At 27.6% G+C, this 15,908-nt stretch overlaps 1 protein-coding gene across 2 annotated transcripts in view; it reads right to left on the bottom strand.

The window, feature by feature from the left end:
• Positions 1 to 15,908, bottom strand: part of LOC135925788 (unconventional myosin-Va-like) — a 64,952-nt gene that overhangs the window by 26,360 nt on the left and 22,684 nt on the right. For both annotated transcript variants that reach the window (XM_065461268.1, XM_065461267.1), the window contains exons 10-18: positions 13,509 to 13,881; positions 13,056 to 13,113; positions 11,803 to 11,931; positions 8,906 to 9,128; positions 8,205 to 8,459; positions 7,898 to 8,026; positions 6,255 to 6,439; positions 5,946 to 6,057; positions 5,081 to 5,331 (exon numbers count right to left, since the gene is read on the bottom strand). In XM_065461268.1, coding sequence (XP_065317340.1) covers positions 5,081 to 5,331; positions 5,946 to 6,057; positions 6,255 to 6,439; positions 7,898 to 8,026; positions 8,205 to 8,459; positions 8,906 to 9,128; positions 11,803 to 11,931; positions 13,056 to 13,113; positions 13,509 to 13,881 — 1,715 coding nt within the window. The remainder of the gene's footprint in view (positions 1 to 5,080; positions 5,332 to 5,945; positions 6,058 to 6,254; positions 6,440 to 7,897; positions 8,027 to 8,204; positions 8,460 to 8,905; positions 9,129 to 11,802; positions 11,932 to 13,055; positions 13,114 to 13,508; positions 13,882 to 15,908) is intronic.

The following is a 15,908-nucleotide window of genomic DNA, read 5'->3' on the forward strand; positions in this document are numbered from 1 at the left end:
AAGGGGATTCATGCTAATCACGACAAAATTGAAGCAATAATTAATATGCCAGAACCAAAATCAGCTGCTGAATTATCAACATTTCTGGGAATGGCTGGCTACTATAGAAAATTTTTGAACAATTTTGCGGAAATTGCCGATCCTCTTTATAAGATTGTCAATAAAGAAAAATGGGCTTGGAACCTAGAACACTCTAAAAGTTTTAATGATCTAAAGAAGTTAATTAGTCTTCCACCTGCTTTGACATATTTTAACCCTGAATTACCTATAGGGATAGCCACTGACGCATCAAAATGTGGTTTAGGAGCTGTACTATTTCATATTGAAAAAGATGGTAAAGAAAAACCTATAGCTTTCGCGTCGAGAACTTTATTAAAGTCTGAAATGAACTATACCAATATTGAGCGTGAGGCTCTCGCTATAATGTTCGCTATAAAGGGATTTCAGGAATATTTAATCGGCACAAAATTTACAATTATTACTGACCATAAGCCTCTAGTTCACATCTTCACCAAGGGTCTTAAGGATAATAGCACCATGTCGTTAAGACTCCAGAAGTGGAATATTACATTAGGAGGATATGATTTTAATATAAAGTATAAAGCCGGTAAATATAATGTTGTTCCTGATTGCCTTTCAAGATTACCACAAGAATGTCGTGATGAAACTATTGAAGATGTAACCATAATAAATGAATATGAGGATTTACCTATTAACTTTGATCAAATTCGTGATGAAACTTTGAAAGATACGGAATTAAAACAAGTCATAAATGATATTAATAACAACAGACCTATAATGAATAATATTTATAAAAACATTGAATTGGAATTAAGTATAATTAAGGATTGTCTTTACAAAAGCAATAAAATCATAATTCCGTCTTCTATGAGAAAAACTATACTACAGTCATTACATGAAGGTCACTTGGGAGCAGGAAAAATCAAATCCTTAGCCAAAGAATACATGTGGTGGCCTGGTATAAATAATGATATCGTTATGGAAGTGAAAAGTTGTGACGATTGTAATATATATCATGATAATCCTATAAAGATACAAAAACCATGGGTTTCGGCAACCAAACCGTTTGAAAGGATACATATAGATTATGCGGGTCCGTTTTTCACAAAAAATTGGTTGATAATAGTCGATGCCTACAGCAAATTTCCAATTATTATTCCTGTTAAAAATATTACGACTGATGTTACTTTAAAAGAAATCTTTAAAACTATTTCGCTATACGGAATACCTGAAACTATAGTTACTGATAACGGCACTAACTTTACGAGTAACGATTTTGAAAAATTTTGCAACAATTTTGGTATTAAACATGTGCTTACATCTGCTTATCACCAGCAATCCAATGGCCAGGTTGAACGCATGGTTAGAACGTTCAAAACACATATGAAAAGGAATATTAAAATAGACCCAGATATCGCACTTAGCAAATTTTTACTTAATTACAGAAATACGCGTAATGATACTACAGGAGTTACACCATCACAGAGAATGTTTAATCGAGATATTAGAATTAAATGGGACTTATTAAAACCGATGGAGGAGAAGGAGAATAAAATAAACGTTACTTTACCACGAAATAGAACTTTTAATGTAGGAGATTTTGTTTGGTATAAAATACAAGGTGATGATAAATGGTGTAAAGGTATGATCACACATAAAGAAAGTGATATGATGTTCCAAATTAAGACTGAGAAAGGTATTTTGAGGAGACATTTAGATCAAATAAGAATTAGAAACTGTTTTAACACAATTATTAACTATGACTCTAAGGATTCTTTTAAGGAGGGAAGTATGGACAAAAATATAAAAATTACTGATAATAACGATATAACACCTATCTCTAGACCTGTGCGAATTTAAAAAAAACCTGCTTATTTAAAAGACTATGTAACTTAAAATATAAAATAAATGTTAAATTGCATAAACTAAATTAAATATTAAAACGCTTATATTAAAACGCAAAAAATTAAAACGCTAAAAATATAACAATCTTATTGATTTATCATTCTTCATTTATTCTTATGATGAACTATTATTTCTTATTCGCAACTTATTTATGATAATAACAATTTCGGAAAAATGATAATAACAATTGAGTACTATCAAACAAGCTATGATTAATGGAGACAATTTACGATATGGATATCAAGCTTGTGATCAAACAAACCAACGTGCAAAATCGAATTGATCAAACCAACGATTGGGACAAGCCAACGTTATGATGATTTGTGATACAACTTGATTACAAAAATGATAAACCACTTGGACAACAAACTCTCTATGACTTCTCCGATGAAATTATCAGAAGAGGGAGAATGTTGCGTTATATACTTTTTGTTTTTGAATTCTTTTTGTTTTTGAATTTTTTATAATCTAATTTTTATTATTTATATAATCTAATTTTTGTTATTTGTTATAATCTAATTTTATTTTATAAACGGCGTAACCTTACTTTTTTTAATATTATTTTACTTTTTTGTATTTCGTTTATATTCTAATTTGGACTTATAAAAAATGTATATAATAGAAGTGTGAAATGGAAAAAATATAATAGTATTAATAAAGTTAAATATAAATAAACACCTTTTTACCTTTGTGCACATATTCATGTTATTCTATATAATACTAAAACAATATATAAATTTATTTCTATTCTTTATTCATTTTAATAACTGATATAATCTTAACAAATATGCTAACACAAAACTCTTTAGATAATGATTTTAATTTAATATTTTTAAAAAAAAGTATCTTGTAATAATAAATAAGTTAAATTTCATAGTGAAGCAAAGTAGGTATATTTTTTGGAGTATGCACAGACCAGCTCCTTTTTGATCCATTTTTTGATCCTTTGGACGTGATTAATGCGTGGTAACGCTTATAAAAATCTCCGATCGGCTATCTTTATTTAACTATTTTGTATAAAAATTATTTTTATATTATTATAATGCTCGAAAAGGCAATGCTTTATATAACATTCACATATAATAATCCTTCTTTAATTGATTCATTCATAAAAAAAAGCTACTATATGCACTTCAAAAAATATTTCTAGTTTGTTTCACTATGAAATTTAATTTTAATTTATTATTACAAGATAAATTTTTTAAAATTATTATCAGCTTTTTGTTAGCATATTTGATAAGATTATATCAGTTATTAAAATGGGAAATAAAGAATAGAAATAAATTTATACATTGTTTTAGTTTTATAACATGAATGCTTACAATTTTAATTGATCCCTCGAATTATCAAACAAATAAATTTAGAAAAACTTTTTGGAAGTGACCACATCATTATTATTAAATGCTTATTCACTAATTTTTGTTATATTTTGCTTCAGAATAAACATCTCTTTCGTATTTGTTCCATAATAGTAATAATTCGGTGGTATAATAACATTAAAATTCAAGGAGAGTGAAATATTATTCTTAAAGATATTGAACTTTTGAATCCTAGGGTCAAATAGTGTAATATGTAAATAATTACAAAATCATTTACTGGATAGGGATACATATGATTCAATATATGGTACATATTTTTTTAAGAAGAGATATGATAACAATTGGACTTTCTTTCCGTTCACACTTTCTAACATCAATAAAATGATATATCAACTTGTATACCATTTAATTTAAAGTTATTAGTTTTTTTTGACATGCATATGCAATTCAAAACGTTCTTCAACTTAAGGATTTTCATCATCAAACTCGAATATATCTTAAGTTACGTCTATTGTTTCTGCGAGTTCCCTATTCTCATAATAAATAACTTCTAAATCGGAAGTCTTAAATATTAATGTTAGTTAGCCCTAAACATAATCATAGATATTATTTAAATATTACATTTTAAATAATAATAAATGAAAAGGTGAAATTAAAAAAAAATAATGATTAATGGCGAAAGCTATTTCAAATGAGTATTTTCAACATTTTTAAGACTGCAAACAAAATAGGAAAAACATCAGTCCTGTCTTTAATTATAAGGATGAACATCAAGGATTGCCAGACTTCCCGATTTTGGTGGAAATTTTTTGCTTGTTTATGACAAAATTTAGCCATTAATTCATTTACACTTACTCCCGTTTTTTATAAAATATATGTATATGTTTTCTCTAATTTTTTTTAATAGATATTTAAATAAAATTCTTAAAATTAGTTTAACCAGAAATTCAAAGCCTATTTTTTATTTTTTTTAAAATCATATATTTAAAAATGCATCTTGTTTATGGTTATTTTATTCACTTTTTCATTTTTAGGAAAGAAGGAACAAAATATTTAATATCTTATAATTTTAAAATGAAATATTATGATAAATCCCTAATTCTGAAAATACAATGATATTAGAAGTTTAAAACAATTCTCCATATTTTAATGTTATTTTAAAAAATTGTAGTCTTATAAAGTAAAATGATTTGATAAGTTGAATGAAATTTCCTACTAGTTTAATATTTCTCTTATTTTCAATTATATATAAATTGAAATGCAAATTTGCATAACATACAATACAAAATTTAATATGAGACATGTAGAAGTCCATATGATAAACATTCAACAAAACAAAGATATATATATATACATCCAATTTTAAAAATAACAGTTCATTAAAAAATAGCCAACCCTGCTTTAAAGGCAAAAGTTTATCTGGTGATAATACAGTATTCTCAATATACAAAACGACATTCATACATTACACGATAAAACTTAGTTTAAAAAAACCTAAAACCTAAAATGTAGAAGAAAAAACCTCAAAAATAGTTTTGAATATCATAGGCCCTGCAACAAAATACATATTTTAAATTAAAGAAAAATCATCCATTTTCTAAATTAAAGCATGCTTCAAATAATGGAATTGGAAATACTAAAACATTCACAATAATTCTGCGACATTCTATTCTACATTCTAAGTTTTGTCAATTAGATACTAGAATTTTTTTTATATAATATACTCCTGCCTTCCTGGTTTTTTAACATACCTTCCATCCCTTTACTTCGCTCCCTCTTTATCCATAAAGAATTTTTAAAACCTATATATAGATTTATTATTATCAAGGTTAAACTTCCTGGCCAAATATCCTCTAGCCATACGTTGCAAAAGTTGGACGGTATGTAGAATTAGGCGATACCGAGTTCGCTGACAAAATGCCCTTATGTTTTTTTGGAGGCAGGTAACTGCTTCCGTTTTACGGATATGTAGGCATCGTTCCAGGAAAGCCACGCAATTGGAACGAAAAAAAACCTTTGTTTTGCCCATTTTGTATTTCGCGCTTTTATCATCATCCAAGCCATTCTTTTTTTGATCTTTTTCGTCCTAGTGATATGAATTGACCAAAAATTACAAATAGAAAATAATAAAAAATAAATATCTCTAGTTTTGGGTTAAGGGCCTTGAATCGAAGCAGCTATTGGTGGTCCAAACTGGGACCTGCTTGTTGAATATATGCGGATATTTTGATTTAGGTGAATATTGATGAAAGATTACAATAGATTAAAATATGGAAAGCTGGTTAGAGAAAAAAAACAATTATACTTTATGAATATAATTAATTCCATTCAAGTCGTTCCAAATTTTTTTTAAAAAGGCCCGAGTTTGTCCATCGAACCTGTACGTTCAGGACTCGACTAAGGACCCTAAAACGGACTTCAAAGTCTCCATAATAATAATGAAGTGGTCACTTCTAAAGAAATATTTTCTAAATTTATTTGTTTGGTAATTAGAGGGATCAATTAAAATTTATAAGCATTCAAGTTAATTAACTAATACTTTACATAAATTTCTATTTTAAATTTCCCATTTTAATAACTGATATAATCTTATCAAATATGATAACATAGAACTCTATAGCTAATAATTTTCATTTAATATTTATATCAAAATTTATCTTGTAATAATATATAAGAATTAAATATCATAGTGAAGCAAACTAGGAATATTTTTTGAAGTATGTATAGACTAGCTTCTTTTTGATCCATTTTTTTGATCTCTTTGGACGTGACTAGTACGTGGTAACGCTTATAAAAATCCCCGAGCGACCATCTTTATTTAACGATTTTGTATAAAAATTATTTTTATATTTTTATAATGCCCGAAAAGGCAGTGTTTTAAATAAGATTTACATATAATGGTCCTTTTTTAATTGATTCACTCATAAAACAATCAGAAATTTGTAACGGGGAGAGACAAATGTAGGGACAGGAATTATATACTTTCCTTAAATATAAATAAAATGTAACCTTGAAGGATAACCAGCTGCGCTAATTTTAATGGTCTCGAGTATACCGCAAGCCCGAAGTTGTTGAACCGTTCTCCTGGCATCGAGGTCAAATGGCGATTTATGATCGTTCGTTTTGATACACCTAACGTAATGGGGCGATGAAGCCTTTAAAATTAGCATAAGGTCTTTCAAGGAGTCCCTGAACTTGATACAGTAATGGTAAAAAAAATATGAAATGCAAATTAATATACGCCTGAAAATTAAATTATTTTATCTCCACTTTTTGTAATTTAACAGGGGAGCAATTTTAAAAATTATATAATAACCTTATTCTCAGGCGACGATATATAGCTACCCTTGTTACATTGGTAAAAAATATGACATCATATTAATATTGATGAGGTATACACTGCTAGGATTTGAAAAAAAAATATTTTCAGGTCTCATCTGCAATTTTTATTTTTGATCATTCAACAGCCGAACCCAAAATTTCAATATTTGTACATTTATTTATATTTTTTTTCAAATTGGCTCGGCCCAGATTTAAATTTTATGGAGCCCAGCGTGAATGTTTTGGATCATACCAAGTTTTGGATCATACCATGTTTTAGCTCGGCCTGCAGAATATATAATTCTGCAAATAGCGATTAGCCATTTTTCAAAGGAAAATTGATTAATTTTAAATACTGATTTAAATGCGTTTTCTATTAAATGGAATATCACCGTTCCCCCATGGGTTGTAAAAGTCAACTATTATAAATTGGCGTAGGTTGAATATGGCAAAATGAGTTTAAATAAATTTTCGAATCATTAATTATCGATCGATAAATCAGATAAGGAAGAATCTTAAATGAGGTAAATAACAGTAACCATCTACCTATTAAAGATATGGAATACCTAATTAAGAAATCTGAGATTCGAGACAAGAATCTATTATTTATTGAAATCGGAAAACACTAAATAACCCCCCCCCCCAACTTCAATATGGATAAGAGCTATTTTATCAGCAGCAAATGTAAATAGAAGTAATTGAATATTTATAAAATACATTTTGGAAAATATTTTCCTTAAAAATCTAATCGCTACTTTAGGTTATTTTATGTTCATCGCAAAACTTACAATGGCATGTTATTAATGGTGGCCTCATGCTTGAATTTCCAATATTGCTTATTCAACGATAATTCAGCTTGGTCTTGAAGGGTTAAGATTTTTAATATAAATTAGAATATTCATTCACAGCAATGCTATTTAAATTTTAAAAAATTGAGGTTACGAAAACAAAATCTGGTTGCAAGATATTCTTACTTTGCAGATGAGCCCTTTATGATGGTTTGCTGTGATTCCTTGATATCAGATTACATTTAATTTTAAAGGGCCGAATAGGCATATTAGTACCTAAAACTTACCCGAATTTTATTATAATTAAACATTTTGCACATCACTCTTACTATTTCTCTACAACCTGCAATAAACTTTAATTAATTTTGAAGGTTCATTTGATAAGTAGAATGATAAATATAATGTTTTTAACATCCACCTTTAATACTAAAAAAAATTATGTCAATTATCTATTTATAAAAAAGATACTAACCAAGTAAGATATTTAAAACGCTAACTTCAAAATTTCTAGCTTAATAAGTTATTCATGTATTATTTGTATACCTGAGAACTGACGGTTAATTTGTATTTGGCTTGTGAATTTTTCTTGAGTGTACCATTATATGTTATGCCGGTATTAATATCAGTACCGTTCAAAGCTTCTGGCTTGAACATTTCATCAACAACAAAATTCTGTGATTCAAAAAAATGGCAATATAGTATACATATTTATTCATATGTAGTTGCTTGAATATTATAAAAAATTTTATTCCACTTAGATCAATTAAATATTTAAAGAATTAAGTTACAACCGAACTACTATTTGCCCTCCCTCTCCCCCACAAAAATAATCATAAAAATATTTTTGTGCCTTGCTATTGTTAAACAAATTGGCTATTGTAAGATCGTCCATTGTTGAAAATTTATCTTGATTTTTATTGCAAAAGCCATTAACATTGTACTCTATATCTTCACAGGAATGGCACACGATGAATGATACCTCGCCAAATTTGGGTTTTTTGAAGAAATTATTATTGGAGTTATCGATGAATTTTTTGGAGGGATTGTTGACGTTGTGTTGTTTGTAGAGCTTTTGGCAAAAGCCTTCGTCTGACCCGTTGGGCACCTGTTTCGATTTAAAAAGATTATATAGAAATATCATTTCATTTAAGCATTCATAATTCAAAGTCAATAAAAAAATTTGTAGTATTTTTTTTAAATTGAATTTAAACGAATTAGTAAAACTAAAATATAATCTATTAAAATAAATATAAATATTTACAATTATCCTATGCTAATCGTGAAATAAATATAATCTAAAAAAACCGTGATGAACCGGTTGAAATCGAAGTTGAGTTCTCTCTTTTTTTAAATTTTCTTATAAAGGTTCGATTATAATTACGGTTCAGAAAATTTGGTTCATTTCGGTTCGACACGTTGCCTAGAGATTTGATATATACGTTACATATCCTTCCTTTTACAGTTTTTTAATCTTTTCACCTAACATAATATGACAATATTATTTTTTTTAATCTATTTCTTTTCATTTTCCTCATAAAAACATATTATAACCATGCATTCTTCATTGAGGAGATCCAAGATTCCCAATCTCCCTTCTATTAAATCTATGCAGGCTTGATTGTCGCGAAATTGTACCAAAGTCCATTGAAGGCCCTCGGCGATATACTCCTGTTGCTCTAGTTTAAAAATATGCCCATTGAAGTGTTGTTGTAGTTTTTCGTTAGCGTAGTTAATGCATAACTGCTCAAAATTGTTCCGGTCAAATTTTTCGAAGCTTTTAATGAGAGAAAACAGTTTTATAAATTATTAAATAGAGAGCACCTAGAATATTTATTTAAATAAGAATTTTAGTAACATAAATTTAAAGACTTCTACGTCTACCGTAAGAAAAAAAATACAGAAAAATCTTTAAAAACAAAAATAATTGAAATTTGTATAGCTGGCAATTTTTTTCACGCCGCAAAGCCGCTGATTGAGATAGGCGGCGTAGTTTGGCTCGTCGCCGATACTCTTTATGGCGATGGCCCGGAATGCATAATTTTAAGAATGATATTTAAATATATTTACATATTAAATTATTATTATTTAAATTTGAATATTAACATTAATAAAATTAAAATATGAATTGTATTCTATGGCATATAATAAAATAGTGTATATTATTTACATTCAATTAATTATATTCATACATCATATTTCAAAATTAGAATATTTTTATTAACTTAAACGTTTTAAACCACCCTAGTTTATTTTGCCAGCTCTAATTGATGTTTTTTTGAGTATCTTTTTAATGAATAAACTAATATAAAACTGATTATTAAATTAATTATATAAAACTTTATTTTGAAAGTTGAAAAAGTTGTTTTATTTCAGTTCTAATTATTTTGATTTTTAAATATTTTTTTAATATATAAAATAAATAAAGTTTAAATTATATTTTGATGTGATGCTTAGATTTAATGATATTTTATTATATAAACAATAAAGAAATACTGATTTTCTAAAGGTTTGAAATTTAAATAAAATGATTATTAAAAAATAAATTGTTAAAAATATAGAAATATAATATTTGATTCCTCGTCAGAATTGCCTGATATGACAACCATTAGTAGGGGTGCACTAGATAATGTTTATTCATCTATAAAGGCGCATTTTTAAATCTGATTGATTCTGAATTTTGATTTATGACAGATCATTTAAATCGTCGTATATCACGTTTAGTCTTCATAATTTAAATACTGGCAACAAGAAACTTAATGCAAAAACATACTGGCGAAACCATATTATCTAAAATAGATAGTATAAATAAGAAATTCCATTTAAAAAATAAAATAATACAGATGGTAACTGATGCTATGGCTAATGTCAAAAGAAGCGTCAGATTGGGAGATTATGAGCATCATTTATGCATAGTGCACGGACTTCAAAATTTAGTTACAGTTTGATGGCATCAAAAAAGTTGCCAGAATTAATATTCTGATTAAAAAAATAAAGATCATTTCAGCCCTCAGATCTCGAGTAGCTGATTTGGAATGTGGATGAGCCTTGTAAATACCTGCAATCAATTTATGAGACAGGCCATATTTTGGATATTAATTATTCTGATCCATACCTTGATGTATAAATTGCATTGCATCAACAGATCTAATTAATACGAAAAGCTTAAAAATTAAATTACCCTACCCGCTGGACCAGTATATTAATTATGCTAGAAAATACTCGTAGTGTTCAATATTCCTATAAATAATATTCAAAATAAAATAGGAAATAATCCTTATAACTTTGCAATAACGATATGAACTTTACACATTATTAAATCCATTTACAGAATCAGTGGAATTTCTTTCCTTCCAAAAGAGATCAACAATAAATTTAGGATTACTATTTCGCAGTGTAATAGAAACAGATATACAAATCAATAAATCTGATTGCTCAGATATCATTTGCCTAAAAGAAAATATGCAAGAAAAGCTTGACCAAAAGTTTCCAATTACCGATCTCCAAGCAATTTATTTTATATTATATCTTTATTAATAAAATTATATTTTAAACATTATATCTTAGCGACACTAATTGATCCAAGATTTCAAAATCTTAAAATTGTTTTAGAATACATAAATTCGAATTCTATGACATCATTGCAATTTTCAATTAGACATTTAAAACTTTTAGAGCATGATAGAAATGTACAGATGAGATTCAAGTTGAAGATAATGGGTAAACATCCAGTTCATATATAGCTAAAATAGCTCATAAACATTACCTTTCAAGTAACTATTATAACAATATTAGCAATATAGAGCAAGAATGCCATATTTTGCAGACAACATAGTACACCATTTGGAAAAAAAGCGAGTTGTACTTCCTAGGCTTGCTAATTTAGCTAGTTATTTGTATATCTGCAACGAGGTATGCAAAGAAGAATTTTTTCCATCGCTGGATTAATACTTTATACAAAAAGTACTTCTGCATGTCCCATGAATCTTGATAAAATACTGTTAATTTATGACAATTATAATACTAAATCTGATTTATGATATATTAACTTACTTTATATTTTGCTTGCATTCCAAATTTATATTTTAATATGTTTTAATAAAAATCAATAGAATGTTAGTAAAATGTGTTATGTGACTTTGATCTGAGTAAAGATGCAATTCCTTTGTCTATTTCTGAGAATGAGAAAATACATAAATTTAGATAGGAGTGCAGAAAATAATTTAAGGAATGAATTAAACTATATTAACAATGTTAGAACTAAGAGCGCCTATATAAATTTTAAAAAAAATGTAATACATTGTATTATATATTTAATGTATTTAAATTTTTTTAAATAAATAGTACCCGCGGCCGCCGCTATGCCGCCGAACGCCGAGAAAAAAATTTAAAAACTGCTCCGAGGTCAATTGAAGCCTTGGCGCACAGGTCTACATATAACAAAAATATACCCGTATATGTCCAGCAAACCAATGAACTTCCTATGATCACTCAGCATACGAGATAAGCTGTCAGTATACTCGGGTCGCCGATTTGATTTTAAGCTAGAATAGGCTGAATCAGTTCCATTCTCTGCATATCTTTTATTTTAAAAAAAATAAATATGAATTATGTGTAAACAGTGTATAAAGCATGTTCTTTTTGTATAATTTATATTTTTTAAATATAGATATTAGATTCAATTAAATCATTTTAAGCCAAATGATTTTTTACAGTGGAATTTTTAAGGACCATATTATAATAAGATATTTAACAACCAGTGATAATTTATAAGAATTCTGTACCATGTAAAAATATATTTATGATTGAGAGTTTCATTATTACTTTCATGAATTTATAAAATTTTCGCGTTAAAAGTTTAAGCAAAATTTTAATATCAATTTATTGCCTTGCCTTCATGAATTTATAAAATTTTCGCGTTAAAAGTTTTAGCAAAATTTTAATATCAATTTATTGCCCTTGGAAAAATTAAAATTTTAATTTTGTCATATTATATTTTTTTATATTGTATGCCTTTATTTACTAAAATTTTTAGTTTACTTGATAAATTATAAAATAATTTAGGCATAAATGTTTCTTAATCATTGTTGGCGAATAATAAAAGGGAGATTATTTGGAATTCTTTTAATGAGATTAAATTAAAGGAGAAAAGAGTGTGTAAATGAGGGAACATAAAAGTTTATGTGCAATTAAAAATAAGAATGTAGATGATATTTAAATAATAAATGAGTTAATATCGTATTTGCTTAAAGGGGTGTAAAAGTGCCTTCTAAGGTTTGAAATCAACGTTCATTAAAAAAATATAAAATAAAATAAAACTATTTTTTTTATACTGTAATCTTATTTTTAATTTCAATTGATAGAGAAAAGGGAAGATTAGGGCGAAAATATAATATGAACAGAAGTCTAAGTCAAATAAAGAAAATGTGCAAAAATTTTTCTTAATATCTTAATGTTATCATCATATCACTAACAACACTCTTTATTTTCATTAACAAAACCCATCATTAATATAATATAAACAACTTGATAAATGATTTTTTGGTAATTTTCTAAATATTATTTTCAATATTGATATTAGGCTCGCCTTTCCATGTTTTTATAAATATTGAATTGAAAAGTATATATGTGACGATCATTATACCTATATTTAGATACATTTATTAAGACCGTACTTTAAAAAGTATATGAATATATAAATTACTTATCACTTCTACAATAAACGTTATCCTGGGTGTTCTCAAATGATTCCTCGCTCCTTTCTTTAATATATAAAATATATGGATTAATAATTCTAGAGCTATTTCTCTCACCCTTCCATCCCTTATATTTTACAAAAGATCAGCAGGATAGCTCAGCCCAAAAAATATTTTAAAAAGATTTTTTAGTATGGCCCTATATTTTTAGCCCGGTATGGCCATATAATACATTGTACAAGTTGACTATCCCAGTCTGTAATAAGTTGTTATAAAGGAAAAAAGATGTCAAATTCTTGCACCAAATAAGATCCCTCACCAAATTCTGGGTCCGGTAAATTAAAATATTTTTCAATCTGGCCTAGTTTAAAAAAGGCACAAGTTATCCTGCCCGATGTGAATATTTTCTCGTTTTACTATTTCCTTAACGATTCGTGTTTTATACACATATATAAATATACCATAAGCCTTGCCTTTCCAAAGATTTTCCGCGCCTTCATTTTTATGAGAAAGCTCTTCATTAATAAATTTGACCACCAAATTAAACATTTTTAGGTAAAGATCTTTCGAAAAGCTATCCCTGACCCCTTCGGCTTTGCTAGAGGTAGAAAATGAATATATCACTTCTCTGGCATCTCGCTGCCCGACGTTCCCTCCTGGACCTCCTCCAGCTTCTATCCTTCTAATACAAAGTGATTTAATTAATTCATCCACATTTATACCTCCCAATAGTGAACAAATTGTATTCAAAGCATCGACCAAATTTTTTTCATTCAAATTCGTATCATCGGTATTCATTATGACTTTTCTACCTGTCGAATCAAAACGCTTAGCCTGGTTGCGAGTTAACCAATCATTAAATTTTTTTTTTAAAAACATCGAATAAAAAAAATTATGAAAGTGAAAATGAAATAAAAATATATCCTAAATAATTGGGAAAAAATAGCAATAAATAATATATTTTGAAGTGGTTATTAATTGGAGAAGTAGATTATTTTTACTATTAAAAGTGGAGGCTCTGAGATGAGAATATATAAAATGTGATGTATTGTAAAGGTCTGAGGTAATATGATACTAGGGTTAAAATACTATATAAACAAATGTTACTAATAAAATTAATGATAATCGTACTATTTTACCCATTCATCCCACAAGGTATTAAATAACACTTATATTCCAGGGCCTAATATCCGAACCGTTACAAATTTCATAAATCATAACTGACGTTATACTTAAAATGCAAATGAAACCCGTTTATTTAAATTGCTGGTAAAGGCCAGTGTAAGCTAGGAAGCCTAAATACAATAACTAAGGTTAATGTATGAAAAACGATTACTAATAAAATTAATGATAATCGTATCACTATTTTACCCACTCACACCCTATAATATTAAATAAACTTATATTCTAAGGCTCTAAACAAACCGAGCCAATATAAATTTCATGAATTAAAACTGCTTTTATACTTAAATTGTGAAAGAACCCCTTTTCAACTTGTTTTCTTTTTTAAAATAACCTAAATTTTGTTTAGCCAACATTACATATTAATTTATTCTCTATTACTCATTTAAATCTAATTAACAAAAATCAGAACTTACTTTTATCGTCATCTTATTTTATTTTATTTCTATTTATGAAATAAAATTTGCATTGTTAACTATCTTTTCTGTTGGAGACCTGAAGGAGGATTGAGAGGAAGCGTTGGGCAGCTAAGGACCAGATAATTTATATATTCATTAACTGCCCCTAGAAAAGCCGAAGGGGTCAGGAATAGCCTTGCTTAAGATCTTTATCTAAAAATGTTCAAATAAGTAGTAAAATTAATTTATGAAGAACTTTCTCATAGAAGACAAGGAAAATCTACGGAAGTGCAAAGCTTATGGTATATATATTATGTGTATAATTTAACAGGAATCTAAGAGATTCAATCAGGAGATAAGGAAATGAGGAACTATTCAGACCGGGCAAGATAATTTATGTTTTTTTTCACACTATAAATTAGTCCAGATAGCTTGTAAAAAATATATTAATTGGCAGTGCTGGCCCAAAATGTGGTGCAATAATTTGACATATTTTTTTTCATAAAAAATTGTTTTGAACTGTTGAACTTATACAAAATTATTTTTTGGCCAGGACGGACTAAAAATTTATTAACCAAACTGAAAAAAACGTTATCAAAATTTTCTCAGGCTAAGCCATCCTGATCTTTGATAAAAAGTAAAAAAGAAAGGATGAGAGGAATACGCTCTAGCTCTGCTAAATTTTAAATTTTAAGCATGATAACGTTTATTATAGAAACGACATGTAAATTATTAACTCATATACTTTTCATAAAGATGCAATGATATCATCATATATATATTTTTCGATACAATATTTCTTTCATAAAAACATCGCAAGGTGAGCTTAGTGTTAATGTTGAAAATATTCTTTGGAAAATTACAATTAACAAATCGTCTATGTTTGAGTAATGTTATGATATTAATGAGAATAAAGAGCATGGTGATAGTGATGTAATGATAATATTAAGAAGAATATTTGTACATTATCCTTTTTTAAATTAGGCTTCGGGTTTTGCTTGTATTTTCATCTAAATCGTCCTTTTCTCTATAAATTACAATAAAATAAGACTGCATAATGTGATTTTGTGATTTAGCTAATATCAGACACAAGCGGGCACTTCTACACACATAATCCAATTACAATAACACCCCCCCCCCTAAGCAAAAATAAATTGGAAAAAAATAACCCAAACTTTATTCCAATGAAGATAGCATATACAACTTCATACCACTCTTTAAATTCAATAACGATTTTGCGTCATACCCAACCCCTTGGTAGTGTCTAGATAAAATTATAAT

This window comes from Gordionus sp. m RMFG-2023, chromosome 3 (genome assembly GCF_954871325.1).
Source record: "Gordionus sp. m RMFG-2023 chromosome 3, tfGorSpeb1-WG-v2, whole genome shotgun sequence".
NCBI lineage: Eukaryota > Metazoa > Nematomorpha > Gordioida > Chordodea > Parachordodidae > Gordionus > Gordionus sp. m RMFG-2023.